The sequence below is a fragment of the Pygocentrus nattereri genome, chromosome 21 (assembly GCF_015220715.1).
Source record: "Pygocentrus nattereri isolate fPygNat1 chromosome 21, fPygNat1.pri, whole genome shotgun sequence".
Taxonomy (NCBI): Eukaryota; Metazoa; Chordata; class Actinopteri; order Characiformes; family Serrasalmidae; genus Pygocentrus; species Pygocentrus nattereri.
The window spans coordinates 6650834-6673036 of NC_051231.1; the positions used below are offsets into that span (position 1 = coordinate 6650834).

At 38.0% G+C, this 22203-nt stretch overlaps 1 protein-coding gene across 2 annotated transcripts in view; it reads left to right on the top strand.

The window, feature by feature from the left end:
- Nucleotides 1–22203, top strand: part of iffo2b (intermediate filament family orphan 2b) — a 55985-nt gene that overhangs the window by 21778 nt on the left and 12004 nt on the right. For both annotated transcript variants that reach the window (XM_017704893.2, XM_017704894.2), the window contains exons 2-3: nt 15947–16007; nt 21912–22007. In XM_017704893.2, the coding sequence (XP_017560382.1) occupies nt 15947–16007; nt 21912–22007 (157 nt within the window). The remainder of the gene's footprint in view (nt 1–15946; nt 16008–21911; nt 22008–22203) is intronic.

Here is a 22203-nt window from a genome sequence, read left to right on the forward strand (position 1 = left end):
AGTGTCAGCTGTTTAGAGTTGAGGAGAAAGGAGGAATCAGCCCATTTCTGTCTCGCCCCAGAATTCTGAGTCACTTTTTTATACAGAGCCACCTATGCTGCAGGTTTTCTCAGCCTTTTTTGTTATTAATGCATCATGTGATTACATATGAAACTATTGTATAAACCAGATTATGATGCTTAACTTTAATGTTGCACATGACAGCATAAAGTGTCTGTTAGTTTTAGTTTAATCTTTAATCTCTTACACTTCTGTGTAAAGAATTTCCCCCTACATATTTGCACCTAAACCTCATGAGCCCATCAGCTTTCCTCTCAGCGGTAGAAGTGTTATGACTTTTCAAGGTGCGAAAGAATCTGAGTCACTGTTTACTCAGAACCATGTTTGCTGTAAAGAGAAAAGCTGATGCTTTTTTATGCAACCATGAAATATATTTTTCACATACTTTATATACATTTCACAGTAATATGACCTAAACTCTTGTTTGGGCACATATGGACTGTGATATCGAGTGCGTCACATTTGTAGATTTGTAGAGCTACTGTTTTACCTTTTGAATTTAAAGTATACAACATACAGTGAGAGTTTGCATGCTCTCAATAAGATGATCCGATTATTCAAATGGTCTTGTAAACACCACACTCTGATCTAGAAATCTGATTAGGAAATCTGATAAAGAGAGCTGGATTTGAGCTAAGTAATAAGATTTCTCAGTGCATGTAGGCTCTTACTCTGATTTCTTTCGAATTTTTCAGTCTGCACATGCACAAGAACAAACGAGCCGAGATGGAGTGAAACACTTTTGGAGCGGCGCTGAAACCAAACATGAAATAAAGGATTTAAGTATTCTCCGTCTTCTACATCAGGGGTATTTAATTAAAATTCAATAAGATCCAGTTAGAGAAAATATCCTCAAGCAAAGGTCCAGAACATCATAATGTCTGACTTGCAGTAGATTCAGTGCCATACACTGTAAACTGAAGTGGCCTAGTAGGTATAATTCTCTTAGTTTATCGGTTGTAGGTCCAGGTCTGCATAGGACAACGTCTGAGTCCAGACTTTTGTTTGTATTTTCAGGTAAAGTCACTTGATGTTTAAAAAAAAAAAAAAAACAGCAGCATGAAGTTCAAGTTTTACGTTACGTTTTTTGGCTGGTTGCAAAGCAGAAATCCCATTTCTGTCTGACTCATGTAGACCCGGAATTTCACCATGGTCCGATTACTCAAGTGCATGTAAATTGATTGGATTACTGACAAAATCTGATTTTCTGCAGTTATCTGATTATTAAGTGCATGTAAACATACTCAGTGTAACCATAACGTGTTCTGCTGACATAGGTATTCATTTTTCAGGAGATGTTTCTGACAAGATTTGATGTAAAATAATCCACTTGCACGAGGAAGCAGTTTCCAGAACTGTAGCTAGATACAGAGAAAATGGGACTCATAACAACCTGGTAGACACTAAAACTGTGTCCATCAGATAAACAGCACTTAAAGCTTTCATCTTAGAGAGAGGAAGAAAATCAAGCTGCTTCAGATCTGAAACATTCTTCAGGTGCTTCTGTCCATCCTTCCACTGTGAGAAGACAGCCCAGCGCTATGAGTCTGAAAAGATGTGTAGCTGATCAAGAAGCCGTTGCTGAGAAAAGGGCCGCCATGTAAGCCTCACTCCTTTTAAACTTCTTGTTCGTGTTTTGTGGTTTGTGTTCACTTCACTCTCTCTGTTGTACTTGGATTAAGCTATTTGTACTTTGTCTAGAACATCCTCAGGCGTGAATGGCCTTGCTTTTGTACACAGACCTGCAGACACATGAAAGTCTACAGATGTAGAACAAGAGCATCACTGTGGCATTTCTTCGTATGAGGGATGGATGAATTAATCAAAGCCATAGAATGATTACGGGTTTCTTGTAGTCTCTGCTGTAGGGTTGAACCAAACTAATCCACTTCAGAGATGCATAGATCAGCCTGTGTCTTATAGTGGCTCTTTCGATTTTAGGATTTAAGGATTTTGATTTTAGTCAGTTTCCATGACCCATAGCTTAGCTACTGTGTCCCAAAATACTGACTAATTATTCACACACTCTGTCGGTGTGTTGCGAATATAAAGTAGTGCTAATCTGTGGGCCTGGGTTAATAACATGTATTGCAGTAATGGCTGATTATCACTATTTCTTGTAGAGAAGACAAGTGTTTTTTGTTATGCTATATGAACACCTTAATTTTGTCTTTTTTTAAAGTGCAATTTTTTGTTTTCTCGTTTGACTTGTGATGATTTTGGGACTAAATTGTCACACCTCCCATCAACGACATGGCTTGTGATACTCCACGCTCTGTATTACCTGATAGCTCTGTTGAGTCTACGGCAGGGTCGGCAACACATGCAGCTCTTTTACTGCCCTGTTGGAGGCTCCAGAGCAGAATCAGATTTGTAGGTAAAAATAAAATAATAATAATCCTCCCTTGCAGTAAAATAAAGCTCTGCTGATCGTTCAACACAGATTTAACACCAAATGGTTTTAAACGCTTGAGTTAACTGCTAATTCACCCTTTAACCTGAAGGTTGGCACTCAGACTGCTAGTCACCATAGCAACGACAGTAATCTCTCCTAGTCAGTAGTTAACAAAACAGCAAAGAGAAAGATTTAAGACGAACATCCGTAATTCAGAGACAAATCGATTTATTCGCACGAATCACTCCAGCTGGTTTCCTGATATGTTTAATCTGCAATGAGAAACTATCAAACACTAAAAACCTGTGAAGTTGAAAGCAGTTTTTCGTTCAAAATTTCCCGTTCAACCTTAAGTGGTGCAGCATTTACATTCTGGCAGCTCAGGCGGCATTTAAGGTGGAACAGGAAAATTCGAACGAGAAGCTGGTGAATGAGATGCGACTTCAGCCTCGTAAAATGTTGAACGTTGAGAGACAATTTACAAGAAACTGTTTCCTGCTGGAGATGCGAGAAAAGTAGCTATAGCTGAGCTAAAGCTTAAAAGAGAGAAAAGTAAGTCTGCGTTTTCATTTATTTTAGATTTGTTAGCCTATACTAGTACATTATCACATACTGAGATGGATTTATAGCCAAGATGGTCAAATGGGCATAAAATGTTGTGGCTCCAAAGGTGGTTTGATTTTCTCTACTCTGTCTTTTATACTTTTTCTTTTTTAGTTTTGTTTTGTGCGGTTGAATTGTTTGTTATGTTGTTTTACCTGGATCTGTTTTTTTTATTACTCTTCCGTTCAAACTAATGCATTGTTTACTCTCTCTATGTTTTTGGAAAACACTGTTGTCAACTCTTTTACTTTTGTCTGAGAGCATCTGACTAGTGTGTTGAGCGTAATATATATGAAATCCAGTTGTACTGACTTCTGCCAACATTGTGATTTTAATTAACGTATTGTGCCATGACTTGTGAAAGTTTTACAGAAATATATAAATCATGCATACATAAGATCATTTTGCAGCTTTAACACATCACAGCATGAAAAGGCTATTAGCTTGTTTTATCTTCCACATTTTACACTTCAGTACAAAGCATTTCCCTCCACATATTTGCACACAAACCTCATGAGCCCATCAGCCGTCCACTCTGGTAAAAGTGTTTGATACTTTTGGAGGCGCAGGCTATTTTCGCCTGTTCTATTTGAAGTGCTTTATTTATGACTTGTGGTTCACTTCGCCAGGAAGGAGAGTCCTGGGAATCGGCTGAATGAATCACTTCTCTGCTTAGTGTATTGTTTCTTGTGTTGCTCACATGCACTGCAGACTCTAAGTGACAGTGATTACTTTGGCTGTGTATTTAAGAGCACTGGATTCTAAATGAAACAGTGACTATGGCAGTAAGGTGCAGACATGACAGCTGTAATTTGAGGGTGTAACTGTCTGGAAGTAACTCTAGGTAGGAACTGTAGCCTTTTTTTTACATAGTCATATGTATATATATATATATATATATATAGTTTCAGGACCAAATGTATGTTGCTGGACTATTGGTTCATGCATATTAGCTAAAAAGAAATCTAATATTAACTCTAGATGCAGCAATTCTGCTGCTGTTTAAAAACCACAGAAGTCTCAGTGGGAGTAAAGCAGGCCATCATGAGACCAGACAATCAGGATGAATCAATACCAAAAACAGGTGTGTAAACAATTTGGTACATTGTTTAGAAGCAAGAATGCACAGGTGAGGTTGACCATAAGCAAAACAGCTGCTACACAATCTCCAGGATGCAGGTATTTATCTGTCAGAAGATTAACGTATAGAGGAGGTCCATAAAAAGGGTGAGGTCAGATTTTGTCAGAAAGTAAATAAAAAGATAGTGATATTCTAGGACAAAGATCTGTGTAGATTACATGAGGATAAGAAGACTAGAGTGACGCACAGTTGTGGCTGATTTTTATCTGTGAGACATGGTGGAGGTGGTGCCATGACCTGAGTTGGGGTGAGTAGGGCTCCTAGTGGAAGAAAGCAACAAGGTTTTTTAAATTTCAGAGGCTAAATCCATTCTTGCTTACATTGTATGTGTGTGTGTGTGTGTGTGTGTGTGTGTGTGTGTGTGTGTGTGTGTGTGTGTGTGTGTGTGTGTTTGGGTGGACGGGGATGGAGATGTTTCTTTGTCCACCCAATATAGTTGTAAATATCTTCAAACTAGAGGCATTTTTCATTACAGAGCAGCACAAAAAAAAGCAAAAAGACAACCCAACAAAATTGGTCATTGTCCAAATACTGCATGAATGTGACCCCTGTAGTATAATATCGTAATGTATGTTATGTTATAATTTACACATTTTCTATTCATGCAGACTATATATAGGCTGCTTAGATTGCAGGGTTTTTTTTAGGCTCAAGAGGCTTCCAGTAAAATGTCGTTTTTTGTATAATGGTCACATTTGTGAACGTAAATCAAGTTCTGTGCGATGGCTTATGGAATTATGCCTCAATTTCCCTTTTTTATTATAAGGACCACACTGAAACTAAAGTTGAAAATATGGCTTTGGGCAGAGAACATCTTAACCTCTTTTACTGACGATAAACCTACATTGTGTTCCTACCAGTCACTCCTTCCATCAATAAAGAATGCAGAAAACAGAGCCAGGAGCAACACAATGAGGAAAGGGAGTAGGAGAGATTGAGAAAGAGGGAGGGAGAGGTAGAGCGAGAACTAAGAAATGAATAGACATAGACAAGGGGAAGAAGGGAGCACAGAACATGGAGGAGTAAACCAAGATGACGATGAATGTGATTGGGCCTGACCTTGAGCTGTTGCCTGTTCCGCCTAGACAGACCCAGCAGCATAGCAGGGGACTTTACCCCACATCCAGCTCTCATTAACACCCCGCATGTGTCGCCACTGTGGACGGAAAGGATTCCATCAGTTTGCCTGCATTCTGCCTAATCAATACTGAGCCCAATAAAGGCCTGTGCGCAGAATAAATGGGGATGGAGTTTCGCTGCTCCCAGCTCCTATAACAGTCCTATAACACAGTCAGTTAGCCATCCACAACGTCAAGTTGACAGGTCATTTACTTAAAAACGAAAGCGCATCTAAAATGCTCTGTAATGTTCATACAATACAATCATGCTGACAGATTACATACAGTACAATAGGCACAGGGGATCATAAGGATTCTGTTGCATTGTCACACCAAAAAAGGAGAAATTGCTCATCACCAGAGACGTAAAAGGAGGAGGAGACAGTTCACTTCAAAAATGAATGAGAAGAAGTTCATAATGCTCAACATGGTGGCTGCCCCTTTCATCAAAGCCTTGTTTGTAAATGTGTAAGCGGGAAAATATCACTCTTATTTTGGAGATGCATGCATAGCTGGAACAACCTGAAAAATATATTGTGGTGGGCTGTTTGAGGCAAACTGTGTTTTTAATGTTTATAGTTCTCTCCCCATTCAAGTAGATAGAAACCTGGTCCTATATGACTGGAAATAACTGACTGGGGACACAAAATTGCAGCTGAGTGGACAGACTTTCCATATTAAGGACTTTGTTGTCGAACAGATGAAATCCTGATTGACGGCTAATAGGAAACAGCAGAAGGTGTAATTGTCCAGTTAGTCAATCAATCAAATAGTGAGAGCTAACGTTACTCAGGGGAAGTCTGAATATCTTATTGCGGCCACATAACTGTAGTACCTGCCTTCAAGAGGTCATGGAGAGAACAGATTAATCAAATGATAGAAATGACTCATCAGATGAGGAGGACTGCAAACTAAAAGCTACAGTTAGTAAGGAACCTGAATAGCTGGACGCTCTTACCTCAAAAACTGCCTATGGTATCCATTTTTGTGCTTTGGAGGGAGAATGAAAACTATTCCACTGAAAGCGGCTGAGAGCAGCACCAAGATTAAAGTGCAAACTGCCTTCAGTGTAATGTTAGCAGTGATGAAATGCTAACACAAAGGTACTTCCCCTCCGTATACATCCCGTCTTCCCTCCTGATTGCAGCCTGTTTTTTTGCTCATTGTCAGTTGAGAAGCTGTCAAAACTAAAGTAAAGTTGCTTCAAGCTCTTATTCTTAGACTTGGCCATTGTTGTTATTGTTGCTTTAGCAGAAGCAGTGTGACCCTGTCACAGGAACGTCCAGCAAAAAAACACAGAAATGTGAAAAGGGCCTACGATGGAAGCGGTAAGCAGTATAGAAGCCTAATTGTAGAGAACAGTGTGATCTGTGTAAAATATAGCTGTGTCTCAAAGCCTGTTATAAAGATGCATAGGAGCGATGCTGGAGGATGAGTGTTGGATCAGGACAGGTAGAATCCAATTAATCACCGCATCGCTGTATGTTATGCGTATGTACTGGGGAGTCATGCTTGTATGTGTTTGGCAAGGACGTTTGGTTGTGCAAGTGTGTATATATGACAGGGAGAGAGAGAGAGATTTATGAGTGTGATCGGGGTCACAGTGGTGTGTGTGTGTGTGTGTGTATAGAGGGAGTGTGGCTTGTCTGTAGATCGTACATTGATCTCCAATACGAACCATAAAGGAATTGCTGATTTCCTGCGGCAGTGTGTTTCTGATTTCATATCTTTTGCTCATTGATTTTTTAATAAAAGAGATGCCTTTCTCCCAACAGACTGGTTTGGATTGTCCCTGACAAACAACCTTTTTTGCTCACAGATTTTCTTAGCTTGAATATGAGATCCGTTTTCTAAGAAAATGAAAAATAGTTTCAAGAACATGCCTTAAACAAAAAACAGTGACATCTGCAGACAATTACAGAAAACTTCCTGTTACTGTGAATGGAAATTATTGGTTATGAAAAAGGCTTCTTCATTTATGCAAACATCTCTGTCAATATTAGCATATTCATGAGGATATCCTCAGCATACCCCCGTGGTTTGCTTAGAATCCAGGCCATGAAGGTGTGTTCTGCTTTTGAAAAAGAGAACACGGTTGATATGTGGAAATCTAGAGTTATTAATGTCATTTCTGTTTTTTGTTGCAAACATTAATTACATAGTTGTATACATACAGAGTTCCATTTAATTTTGACTTGCACTGCCGTTCAGAAGTTTGGAATAATTTGCTGTGTTAACTAATTTTATTGATGTATATACAGCAATGACTTTTAATATTAAATATTAATATCAAAAAATTTGAATAATACTACTTTTAATAATAATAGTTTAGTAAAATGTATGTTTAGATGTTTTATTCAATGTTATAATATCTGTGATCAAGAAGTTACTGTGAATGTTAACCTTTGAAATATGGGTACTACTTTTATGATAATTCACAGCTTATTCATTGTAGAATGTTCTGCATCAATGTTCATGATCTTGGACACATGTAGTATTTCATAATTTTTATTGACAGTATCCTACTAATTATGAGACACAAGTTGTACAAAATATATTCGAATACTTTTATACATGTATTTGAGAACATATATATATATATATATATATATATATATATATATATATATCTGCCCTGCGGTGGACTGGCGACCTGTCCAGGGTGTATCCTGCCTCCCGCCCGAAGACTGCTGGGATAGGCTCCATGGATATATATATATATATATATATATATATATATATATATATATATGTATGTATATATATATATATATATATATATATATATATATATATATATTTGTTTTTTGTTTTGTTTTTTCCACTTAAGAACATAAATGCAGTATTGACTGAAAACTTTGAATTCACATTTTCAAGGAATTTCTCTACTTTTTACAGTGAGGTCTGATAAGTAACAACAGAAATAACAATATGCTTTTGTTATCACTTGAGCTAACTGTGAATTTGAAGGGTTGGTGGTGTTTGGACGTCTTTTAGTTAACGTGATTGTATTGCCTACTGAGAGACAGGTGAGAACAGCCTCACTGGATTGAACCTAAATAAGCTTTAGGTAATTCATTCATTTACTGTTTGAACAAGCACAACAGAATGAAGGAGTAAAGCTTAGCATCCCATGACCAGACTTACTCTAAATAATCAGACATAAGAAGCCAGATGGCTTTGGAATTTCTTGGTCACCCTGTGAGCCTCATCAGTTGCTCTAAGGCCTTGTAAGGTGACTCGTGGTCTATACTTGCAACTCGGACAAAAGGGAAAAGCAGTCCAGCATTCCTTATAAGCAGTGCAACGGCTGAGCATTGAATATTTTTCCAATGTACTTGCCTCTAGTTCGGGGTATGTTGTCATTCCAGACACTTAGCACATGAGATGAGCTGGAGGATTTACTGAACTGCGTCACCCAGTTCTGTCTAAATTACAAGACTGGTGCGACCTTCAGGTGAACTTAACATGATTCTTAAGCCTGTCAGTGCATCACTGATCTCACACCAGATTTACATCATGGCTAAAATAGTTGACAGTTTAGTAGGTCACTATATAGGCCTGTTTACATTTAGCCACTTTCTTTACACTTGTGTCTTTGAGTAAACAGATTGCTGTCTGATCCTGAAAGAGCCAATTGTACCAAGACACATTAGGGACTGACCAGTCCAGTCACTCAGACCACTTCAAGAGGTGGTTTGAAGCACATTGCAGACACAACTGTGGAGCCAAGTGGAAATGTGTTTAGTTCTTCAAAGCCCAATCTTTACTCCTCCCAAACAGAACAGTCAGTCACTGCTGAATGGTCACCACTGGGCAGTACATTACTCCAGAGGTGCAGTCAGAATAGTGCTGGGCGATATGGCCTCAAATCAGTATCACAATTAATTGAATATTTACCTTGATTACGATTAATGAATGACTGTTTAGGGTTTTTTTTCCCTCATAGTTCACTGAAAAGGTTTGTACTGTAAATATGCTCCGCATATCTTAATGTAAATCATCTCAACAGCCAGATCGGAATTCACACAACTTTTACGCCAGTCAACTTGACATTCATCATAATTTCGTGCTGCTGAGACATAATGAAACTTTAGGCTGATGTTTTTGTACAGAAATTAGGAGAGATTTATCCAAAACCCTCCGAAACACGGCCGCAGGAGAGCGAGGCTGCAGCATCAAAGAACGTTTAAAGTCTGAAAGCAAAGTTCACAGAATCTGAAGACACAAACCAAATAAGTGACCGCGCCCTTTTTACGTTGAGCTCGAACATATTCTTGATGATGAGCCCAGCTATCATGACTATGAACGCCATTCACTCCTGAAGGTTTCAGTTTCATCTTCACCAGCATCACAGGAGCCTTCATGAAGCTTCACTCACTGACACTCATTGAAGCCTTAATTTTGTCAATGCTTTTGTATGTTTTTATAGAGAACAGTATATTGTATCACAAAACCACATATGACTATATTTCACCAAGAAACTCTATTTCAGATTATTCCAGGGTGAGCTTCTGTTACTTTTTTGCCACATTAGCCTCCAGGCTCCATGAGAAAAATAAAGAAGGAACCCTTAAACACCACACCTGATTTGGCTGATCAGCTATGTAATGAGGTATCAGGAATCTTTTATTTGCTACTGTTTGGGTAGCGAAATGTGGTCATAGGTCTGCAAAAGGGCTATTTCTTCCATTGATGGCATCTGAAATTTTACTCATTCACTGAGCGATACATAATGTAATAAAGGGATACAGCAACATTGTTAGCTTAAGCCAAGAATGTCAGCTACCAGTGTTGCAAAAAGCTGAATTAAAGCTTGTAAGGGCTGGTTACGCTTACATTTTAAGTGCATTTTCCTTTAAATTCAATTTGAAAGGATTAGGCAGTTGGTACTTAACATTATCAGCAGTAGACTGTTCCGTATAATAGCATGACTTGGCATTTCACATAAAAGCTAGCCCCTATTTATAATATGATGTCCATGTGCCATCCTGGGTTGGTGATGACATCAGTTTGCATCCTCAGAGGAAGTGACAGGCTCGTGAAAGGTTTCTTGTGGTGTGATTGGCTGTATCTGCAGAGGAAGTGATGCAGCCGTGAACTTCAGTGACCTCTGGAGCTCAGCACGCTGCAGCAGTGTGTTTTGAACACAGGCAGAGAAGCAGAGCCAGCACTTTGAGCACCAAACTTCAATCACAGCAGCAGCCTCAGAGACCACAGGCTACTCACTGACAGCCCTATATAAGAAAAGCAGCCAGAAATGCCATTTTAAGATCAGTAACACTGGCATGACTCGATTAAATAAAGATGTAGAAGTGGAAGAAGCTACCAGAAACCTGTTCGAGTGAAAAATGTAGCAGTGTAGATTAAAGGTGGGCAATATGGCATAGATATGACTTTACAATACTTAAAGGCACACTTTTTTTTAAAGCAATTAAATTGGACTGAATGCAGCAGCAAACCAGTACTGACATTTTGAAAAGGCTGCAAAAACCATTAGTATCATAAAAGATGTTCTGGCTGTTTGTGAGCAAAATAATAATAAACCAAAAGAAAGCAAAATCAAACAACTAATAAGAAATGCATTTAAAGGGTCTATATCATAAAAATCATTTAAAAATCCTTGTTTTTTTTATCAGAGTTTAATGTATTTATGTAAACATTATTAGAGATTCAAAGCATACCATTCACCCCTCAGTCCATATAGTCCATATGTGGAAACTAAGCTGCCTTCATGATGGTTGTGATGTCACAAAGCACTAGTGAATTTACATATTACTGCCCATTCAGCCTATTACAGTTTGGCCCTGCCCCTTCAGCGGTGAAGTTATAAGCTTTATTTTAGCCTGGACAAGTTTTTTGAATAAGGCACAGTACAGGGCAGCCAATCATGGGCTGGAGCTTAGGGAACCGGCCCTGTGACCGGAAGGTCATCGGTTTGATCTCCAGTGCTGACAGTACATGGCTGAGGTGTTCTTGAGCAAGGCACCTAACCCCCAATTGCTCCGAGGGCGCTGCGGATTGGGCTGCCCACCGCTCCAGGCTAGTGTGCTCACTGCCCCCTACTGTGTGTGCTCACTGTGTATGTGGTGTTTCACTTCACAGATGGGTGAAATGCGGAGGTGAAATTTCCCCACTCTGGGACTAATAATGGTCACTTAACAATTAAAACAGAGTTTGTTTACATGTAGCAGTCTTAAAGGCACAGTAACAAAAACAACCCATTTAACTGAAAGGGGTAAAGAGAGGTTGGAATGTCTTGCAAAAATGGCCATAAAATCATACTGCTAATTTTTTATGACACATAAAGTTGTGTTGTAGAAGTGCTAAAAATACACACACTCAGAAAAGCATATTGTGACTTATATTTTTGATAACATATGGCCCATTTTGCATAACTAAGAACAGATGTTGCAGTCATTTTGAAGACTGAATGACATGCTTTTTACAGCATGCCATACAGTGTCAGAAACCACATAAGCAAGTCTATTTGAGTTTACTTAAAGGGCCTTTTCCTTTGCTTTTTTAAAGAAGTTTGATGTAGTTTGTTAACACGGTTAAAGTTTAAAACATACCATTCACCCAGTCCTTAAATGGGAACTAAGCTGCAGAAACAGCCCAGTTTTAAACATTTTTTTCTGTGATGTCACAAAAACAAGCATAATAACATATGTCTGCCTGTATCCCACCCACAGCAATTCAGCTTCGCCCAGTCACACTGAAGTTATAAGACGTGTTTCAGTCCAGACTGATTTTAGAATGAGACACAATACAGAGCAGCCATTCAGAACAGGCCTCATTAATGTATATCAGTCTTAAAGGCACAGTAACAAAAACAGTGTGTTTAATTCTAAGAGGTTTTAAAATTGTTATGTAAAAACGAATAATGACTGGTTTTGGTACATGAACCCACAGAAAGCATATAAGTGGACATCAGGGTGAAAAATACAATAGAAGACAAATTTAGGATATGGGGCCTTTAGTAACTCAACAGTTTGAAGCAGTTGTGGGATGATAGCATGCAGTTCACTCGATGCTAATTGGTGGTTATAGGTTTTAATTATTTAGGCCTAATAGCTTCAGTGCAAATATAAATAAACTTTATATGCCAAACTTGTCTTGGTCAAATACATTTGAGATAAGGGAAAATCTCACTTTAGAAGAGATAAATAGTAAAAAGAAAGTAAAGAAAACTCCTTTTTTAACATCTTGTCATTGGCATCATTTGAATCACAGAACTCCCAGCAGTGTTTTGTTTTGGTTGAGTGGGCCCTTGATGGGTGCCGGGGTATGTGTGTGTGTGTGTGTGTGTGTAGACCGATAACAGTAACTCAGACGAGACAGTAAACAGAGAGCAGCGCCTTATTAGCATGCTGACATCATAGAACCCATCTGTACTCTTCATGTTTTTGCCGCTGAGTTTTGGGGGTCAGTGCGTTAGCCATGACGCTATTTACTGTCTGGGCCCCATGGTAACAGCCAGAGGCCGCTTGGAGACGCAGGCCAGCAAGTGTGATGGTGAGGTAGATGTGCGGTCGCAAGCTATTTTTGTGTTGCCCCGTCAGGGTTGCCATAGCAACCCAGAGTCATCCCTCAAAACTGATTTGATTTGAGAGCTGTGGAAGTGGCATCCTGTGGCTTTTAAGCCCAATCGGCATTTATGTCCACAGGTTCGATTAGTGACCCGTTTATCAGTTTAAGCTTCAGTGTGCTTGTATGCCATGGAATCGTGCAGGTAGCAGGGGCACACGTTGTCTTTAGACTGCATTGCAGTATTTTATTTTTTTTGCTCTTTCTTGTCTGTAGTAACACTCTTGAGTTCCCAGGATTCCCTTTTTATTACTGCATTAGAATTTCAAAGGCATATGTTAAAGGCTCTGGTGATGTAAATCTGCCAATGAGATTTGTATAAACCTCTCTTTGTGAGCTTTCAGTACGTTTGATTGCACAACTTCTGGGCAACTGTGGAAACAGAAGTGTCTGCATGTGCAAAACCATGTGCAACAATTAGGCTTGATGACTTTATTAAACCTTAAACGTGTCATGTAGGGCTGGGTGATGCCTGTATACTGTGATATTGACATACCGTGAAACTGCTTTTCTGGTATATTAGCAATATGAAAGACAGATCTGTTATATTATTATACATTATACCTGTGACACAATGGCTTTTTCAAAAGTTTTGCGTAATTTACAGTTGTTGAGATGTAAGCAAGGTCATTCAGATGGGTTTGATGTGGAATGGTTAATTGCAGAGAAAATGACAGACTCAGATTTGTTTACAGTGGCAATGATAGGAACCAGGGGTCGCCATGTCTGTGTTGCAAATATAGCCGATTTGTGGCTAAACTGAATCTACATGTCTTCTGAGTTTTATATGTAATGTTGATAATAATACAATTTTGGTAAATCTGGAAAAAAAAGTTTTCTCTTGGTGCGTTTTTGCCTATAAATGCCCTGCAAGTACCTCCCCACCATTGAATAATTAAAAAGTCAAAATTTCATCTCAAAACTTTTGTAAAACACATTTTCAGACATCAGGCAGTGCATTTACAGCCATTTCAAGCAATAACATTCCGTGAGAAAATCTTTAGAGGCGTTAAACTCCTCTCCTCCAGACATCTGGTTCCTATCACCACCGCTGTGAACAGTTCTGATTGAATAAGCTCATCTAAAACAATGCATTTCACATCAAACCACTCTGAAATATGCTTTTTGTCTGGCTAACATTAACAGTACTGTGAGAAAACAGAACAAATCAGTCCAATCAAAACAAGATGTCAGCTTTGTAAGACATTATTTTAGAGCACAGATTCGCAGCATTAATATCTCATCAGATACTGTGATATTGTGATTTAATTTGAAAATACTGTGATATTGAATTTGAATATCTCTGCTCTAGTTGTTATTTTGCTCTACATTCAATTTACATATTATTTTAAAAATAATTAGGTAATTATGTAATAACGTAGTTAGTTACACAGTCAAATGCACTGGTAGTTGATTTACATTCTGCACTAACAGATTTGAGTCTGCACCATTTTTGATGTAAAAAAATGCAAAAATGTGACAAAAAATGTAAAGGATGATTGTTTTATCGCAAAACAACAGCATACGCACAATTAAACCACTCTACTAATGAACACAAATGTGATATTGAAAATTTGCAAATGATTTTTATCATAATTTCCCATTTTCTTTAAACTGTGACTGAGAATTAATTAATATATTATTGAAATGTGTGTTGTTAGAATTAAAGATTCCAAGATCTTTGTAATAAAATCTAAAACTTGCAACGGCTGCAGTACAGAAGGGGCTTTAGGGGAATCTAGGCCTTTAAATGATTTATTGATTTTTTCAGCATTATACTAATGTCATTGTGGCCTAAAAATAACTTATTAAAATGTACTGGTATGGTTTTATATTAGTGGATGAATGCTTTTAAGTAACTAACTGAAATGGGCTGTCTTGGTTCTAGAGATAGAACACTTCATTGATCTAGCACATTCCGAATGGACGGATTCTGTTTCTCTCACCACTGTAACAGCTTTCCATTCATATTAGTGCTGAATCCTCCCTGCAGCTCCGTGCATGTATAAACCTCCTGACCCGGCACTGCCCTGCTGCGTCTGGATTAGGTTACACTGCTGTCCTGCCCCAGACACCCTGTGGGCTGATGCACAGACTGCAGACGCCTATGCATCACAGCCAGAGCCATTTAAACCTGGAGCATTTTAACCCTTTCAGCAGCCAATTTTATTTTTCAAAGGGGAATTCCATTATTATAGTATTTTTTGTTACCATTATCAACATATAACACAAACATAAAAACTCATAGGCATAGGTGGACTCACCTGTCATTTTGAATAGTAAACAGGCAAAAAGTACTATTTACAATGCTATAATTGCATTATAGACCTCATGACCCCGGGTTCCCATCACTACTGTTGTACCAAAATCCGAATTTTCCTTAAATCTACTCTTCTCCTTTGATAACATGATTTCTCAATGCTTTCGTCGCATGTATTTTGATTTGTAAAGCACAAAATCTGATAAAGCTCAAAATATTCACAGATATTTGTGTTTTTGTGACAAACAGCCATTTTATTGTAGCAGTCCTGCCTTTCCTTGTTACTCTGATGAAACAAAGATGATGAAAAACAAAAGTTTCCATAGCAATGTCATTGCGTTCTGAATATGTGCACGCAAGCCCTGAAGCGATTGCAGTGCATCCAAAAACAAAGGCAGCATGTAGCTTCTTTTATAGAGTGATAGACACAGTAGCACACAGAATCCTGATCCATTTTAATGTGACTGGCACGAACATGCATGCACTTTGCCTGCTCTGGGGCAGGTTTTAATCGATTAATAGGAACAAAGATAAAGATTCTGAAGATATTTCGTGTTCGATTGTAAAGGCAGGTCAATGTTGGGAATTGAAACCGGGAGGAATAATCCTCCTGACGGGTGTGTTAATGATGACTGCATTATTAGTAACACATGCCTCTCTACTAGATTAAGAACATTTCTGGGCTAGTCTTCATTTAAACACACACACACACACACACACACACCTGTTCTGAGTAATCTGTGCACACACTCATCTGAGGTGTGTCCCCTGTGTTGCAGATGGGAAGAGGAGCTGTCCAGACGAGAGCAGATGGAGTCGATGGTGGAGACGCTACAGGAGGTGATCTCACCTTCACACACACACAGACACACACACACTGAGCTGTCTGGCCCTCCTGCTGTGACATAACTTGAGACCCATTAAATGCGGCACTCTGTTATAAAGGAGTTCAAGGGGAATAGATCGTGTTGATTATATTCTGCGTCATACTAATATCATTACAAAGTGAAAAAAACTTCAAAAAAGCCTTCTCTGTGATATTTCATGATATCTGAATTTGAACTGCTCACCTTTATTACATATATGGTAATATATAAAAGACAGAGATCACTCTTTGTTTAATTTCCAGGCAAAAACGAACATTAGTACAAGTTATTTTTTAGCATCAGTAAAGCAGAAAACAGTCAATTTCACAGATGCCTCAGCAATTAAATATAATATTATATGTTATTACAGCTTCCTTTATTTTGACAAGCCACATAATCTTAACTACACAACTCCTTGGTCCATGAAACCTTATCCCACATCTCAGATATCTTTGTGTTCTAGTGTAAATTGTCTTTTTTTGTCTGTGACCTTTTCTTAGTAAGACCTTCTTGACAGCTGCATGTCCTTTCAGCCCCATAGTGTTGAGTTGAGTCCTCTCACAGTCGAAGGATGGACAGAAACACCTGAGGAAGGTTTTAGATCTGAAGCAAGAGTGGAGCTTGAGTCATGTTTATCTGATGGGGACGGTGTTGGTGTCTACCAGGCCTTGCCCGGTTGATATAATTCCAATTTCTGTATGTTTTAGGAATGCTCCTGTTTTTCTTTGATTTTGTCCTTCCTTATGCAGGTGGAGTGTCCTATATCTACTCTCCTCATAAATCTCTTCTGAAGCTGTTTTAGATGCAAATGAGACAGAAATGTGTGAGGCAGCTAAGATGTGTTTGAGTAGTTGTTAATGTGAATGTTAGTGTCTCTGGGAAAGGGGACATGAAGTCAGTGAGTCATGAAGTGGCAGTGGGTGCACAAAAGTAAAGAGTGGACAAATTAAATATGAACAGATTGGATATACTTAGTGTTGGAGGACCTTTGTGTAACTTCCTGTTAAATTATCCAGTTTTTTTCCTTTGACACAGAAAACTTGTTTTTAATGGCTATTTTGATTGGAAATTAAATGACTGTGTGTTTCCTTGATCATAATGGATTGAATTAAACCAGTTATAAACTAAAGAAAACATAGATGTGCTTTAATAATAGTGTCTACAGAAATGTCTCAGAATTCTACAGTTATAAATATACAATGTGTGCAATTTTCCCTGTATGCTTAAGACATGTTGGTGTTTGCTATAGTTTACGCTGGAGCGACGAGGATAATGTAGCTAACAAGTAATGGAAGCTTATAGCTGGTTGTAGTTAATAATCTCCAGTAGACTTGCTTTTTAGGCTTAAATTGCTGCTTCCTAAAACTGTTTTTAGCTATGTAACATACCTTTGTCCACTTTTATTGATAATAGTATGTTATAGTAGTAGGTATAGTAGGTAGTGTTTGCACAGTGCTAACTGGTCCTATCAGCTTCTATTGCTTCTTAGCTACATTGGCCTCGTGGCAGCCAAACAAGCAAACAAGCACCAAATACATTTTAGCTGATTGGCTACATTTGGAATTGAATGAGATTTTTAGGCCAACGTATCACTTTAAGTAGATGAAAAGCACTTTATCCATCACAGGATCAGTCTTATTCCAAGCTATTGCCCAAAAAACATCCCAAACATTCTGAAATCTAATTCTGTGTACATACAGACAGCCTGGACCAAAGCTTCCAAGCTTCGTATCCAACTGTGGCAAACATATCGCTGACCTGGGTTACTTAAATAGAGGATGAACATCAGTGCCCCAGCTGCAGCATTCGTTCTTTCTACGCTTGACCCATCATATAAACGAACTGACCATAGCACTAACACCCCCAGAGTTGTTTATTAATGCTGAGGCCACAGATATGAGGTCTAATTACACAGTATATAAACTGAGTACATGTTTTCCAAGATAAATTTAAGCAGTAAATTTGGTGCATATGTGTGAATTTACTTTCAAAACAAAGCTTTTATATGGGATTTTTTAAATGCCCCCAACAAGTAGTTATCAGCAACCAACAAGGTCTCAGCATATGATTATCTTCTTCAACACTGTAAAAAGAACATCTCTTGTGGCTCCTCTTGAAGCTGCTTGAGAGAATGCCAAGAGTGAGCAAAGTCGCATTAAAGCAGAGGACTGCTGGCTTCAAGATCTGGATTTGTTTAACTCTTGTTTTCAAAATGTTCAAAATGTGTTCACTGTTAAAAATGTTAAAAACATTGTAAAATGTTAAAAAAAAAAACTAAAAATAATAGATGCACCAATGTGGAATTTCTGTGCAGATACCAATAATAAACACCTAATTGTAGCTGACAACAACATCATAAACTTATCATTTACATTAATTATCTTAGTGGTATATATTGTCTTATGCCCTATGTTACTTTATTAACATGCTCATGCAAAAGTTTGGGCACCCCTGGTCAAATGACTTGTTTTGCTGATTTTCTACATGAAAATAAGTTTCTACATATGTTCTATAGAATTCAGTATATTGGGGAAAAATTAGAACATAAAATGTGGCCTGGGTAAAAGTAATGGCACAATTTGTATTTTAGGTTTTATTACTCTCTAAAACGTTCAACACTGCACTATTTTTTTCTGTTTTCTGTAGAGGATGTGTTAACTTAGTTTCACCTAGAAAATCAACCAAAAATGTAAATTGACCAGGGGTGTTTATTTTTGTACACAGCTGTTTTACATTTTTTAGCAGACCTCTTATCTTCACAACAGTAAGTGATGAAATGAGCGATATTTAAAGAGAAGCCAAAAGCATTCTCAGTCACTTCTTTAGTTTCGTAACAAACACTGGAACACCTCGCTGAGCCAACAGTCCTGAACAAGATTTATGTTAGTTTATTGAAGTTATGTTTACTGTATATATCATGGGGCAGCTCAGGGGCAGCATATGTCAGTGGTCATTATTTCACCATCTGACTGTGCCAGATTCAACCAAAAGGCTACTTTTCATCTGCAGTCCCTGGGCAGGTTGACTTTAATAATAAAATAGACAGTGCTTCTCACATAGGCAAAAACAAAAATCATAAGCCAACACTGAAAAGTGCTTAGTCACAAAACACATTCAACTAAAGCCATGAAACATAAACACAGATAAGGCAGTAAAACAAGCAAACAACCAGCTTAAAAAGACTGAGCATCCAGTAATCATTTTGGTTTTTGCTTTGATAATAAACCACACACACACACATACACACACACACATACACACACACACATACACACAATCATTTTCTAAGCCACTTCTCCCTCAGGGTCGCGGGGGTGCTGGAGCCTATCCCAGCGGTCATTGGGCGGAAGACAGTATACCCCCTGGACAGGCCGCCAGTCCATCGCAGATAATAAACATCGCAGATAATAAAAGAGCTTTGAGCTTTCTGTCGCTCTGTATGAGCTTTGTTAGCAAGAACATGAAATTAGCTTTGCATTAAAGAAAACAATTACAAATAACTATAAAAACAGATATTTAAACAAAGATAAAAAAAAAACAAAATGTGTATTACACTTATCATCATGTCATCACTGCTATCTAGGTCAGCATCTGACTCCATGTCTAAAATAAACTACAGTAGTTATTTTTGAATATGCACATTTTTGGCCTTTTTTGGAGCATTCATTGTTAAAGGGGTGTATAAATGTGTAGCACTACTTGTAGCAAATCCACAATTGAAATATGTTGATTAAAGCCCTAATACCCCCCCAAAAAAGATCCTCACATTGCATGGCCATTACAGTGAAAGTCTGAGTAGCCAGCAGAGGCCACTGTGGGGTCTAGAACAATGGAAATGAGCCAGTGAGCACATTCTTCAGTGCATAGAAAGGGATGCCAAGTAATCAGTTGTGTTTATCAGCCAGAATTACAGTATTGAGCTGATAGTGATAATTAGGTTTTTACTTTTATCAGCAAATAATATGTTGCACACCGGTATATTATGCATCCCTAAAAATATAAAGGAAACCCCTTCATCGGTCGGTGTGTCCAGACTGATACTGTACATGTGTGAGGTCAAAGCTCAGCATCATCTCACAGAAAGCCTGCAGGTGTTAAGAGCCAGTGCTTGCAGTCTACTGCGATGCGGCTGAAAATCAATAAGCAGCTGCGTCTCTGTTTGTACGGGATTATGGATCAGCAAAAAAGCAGAGCGGAGGCCGTTCCCAGAAGAGCCCTAAACTCCACAGAGCCTTTTACACTCTGCTCTGAGCCACACTAACCTGCATCCACTCCTCTTTTGACTGTTATGGACTACATACTGAGATCATGGGCCGACACCTTAGATTCATCAGTGTTATGAAGGCAACGTGGTTCAACTGTCTGTTATCCAAAAATGTAAAGAGCCATAGTTGTGGTAGTACGCAATAAAAATAAATGTGTATTCTGTGTTAGTTTCCATGAACCTGTACATGCATAACCTGTACATAATGTGGTTTAGTGTTACAGATGCTTGCATGTTAAATCGGGTAACTCATCCAATGTTTGTAAAGGAAATAGCGATACTAAAGCCACGTCTGGCATAGTAAAATATATCCACATTCAGAACTTCAGAACTGTGCATGATTTTGTCCTGATCTGCTGATGTGGTTCTTGGATAGAGTGGCAGTTTCTGAACAAATGTGTTCAAATGTGTCTTTAAACTTAAATAGTTCCTTTTTATATTGGAAATGTTTATTTGAGAAATGTTACCTTGTATTCTTACTCTGGCCAAACATTTGCTTGCTTAAAATAGCAATTTGTGACACAAATCAACAAGTTTTTTAGTTTTGTTAGAAGGGCTGGGCGATATGTATTGTACCTGCGATACATTATGTGACAATACGCTTTTCTGAGCATATCAGGAATATCTAAACCTAATACACACATCTAAGAAAAATTTTAAACAATTTACCACAGCAGTGAGCTTATCAAAATATACATTAGAATAAAGTCATATTCATAATTCAAATAAACATAGAAACAATAAAAAGTAAAAAGAATTTATTGGGTTCATATTTTTCCTTGACACCTTCACAGCTGCAACAGAATCTTGTTAATATCATCAATTACATCATGAGCTCAATTTACTGAAGCACTGATTGGTCAGACCAGGAGTTGCTACATATAATACTGGGCTTCCTCGAGCACAGGTTTGAAAGTGGTTAAACAAACACACTAACATCCGTAAAATCACTATTTATTATACACACACACACACACACATATGTATATATATATATATATATATATATATATATATATATATATATATATATATATATATATTTTTTTTTTTTTTTTTTTTTTTTTTAATCACAATTAATATTCTATAAATTTTGTTTATTAAGATATTAACACTTTTCTCAGCAATTAAACACAAACTACACAAATAAATAGATTTTGAAAATGTGTCTTGGGTGCCTAAGACCTTCGGACAGTACTGTATATACACACACTTAATTGAAAGGAGATCATAATTAGATGTTTGATTGGATTCAGTGCAGTACAGTATGTGAAATGTTGAATAAAAGTCACTGTATTCATAATTGTTTATAACATTCTTTTAAATGTGGCAAATACTAGAGCTTTTTGTCTGTTCCAACTTATCAAACCTCAGATAAACTATCGTGTCTTGAAGTATTGTGATGCTGTGATATTTTGGCTGAATCGCCCACCCCTATTTGATCATGTTCTTTTCCTTTGAGGTTTGTGAAGACATTAATTAAAGACATAATTACATCAGAGGCAGAATTGTTTTGTCTCTGCCTAAAAGCATCAGCTGATCTTCTTCTCAGATCTATCTTTTGAATGCTGTGAGGCAGCCGTGTCTTATCAAGCTTGTGTTTTGTGTTCTCAGACTGTGCAGGAGTCAGAGGCTGTTCAGGAAGAGCTGAAGAACAAAGTGGAGAGATTAAAGGCAGAGCTGGTCGTCTTCAAGAGCCTCATGAGTGATGTGAGTGCATATTCTACATTACTCCCTCTGGTCATATTACCTGTACTTGTGTTACAGCACAAGTCTGAAAGGTCTAACCGGTCCAAGACGTGGACTGTGGATCAGATGCGCTAGTGAACCCAGAATGTTGCACAAGTGATTTCAGCTACATTTACAAACATTTATGTAATCAGCCACCTTATCCAACAGCAAAACA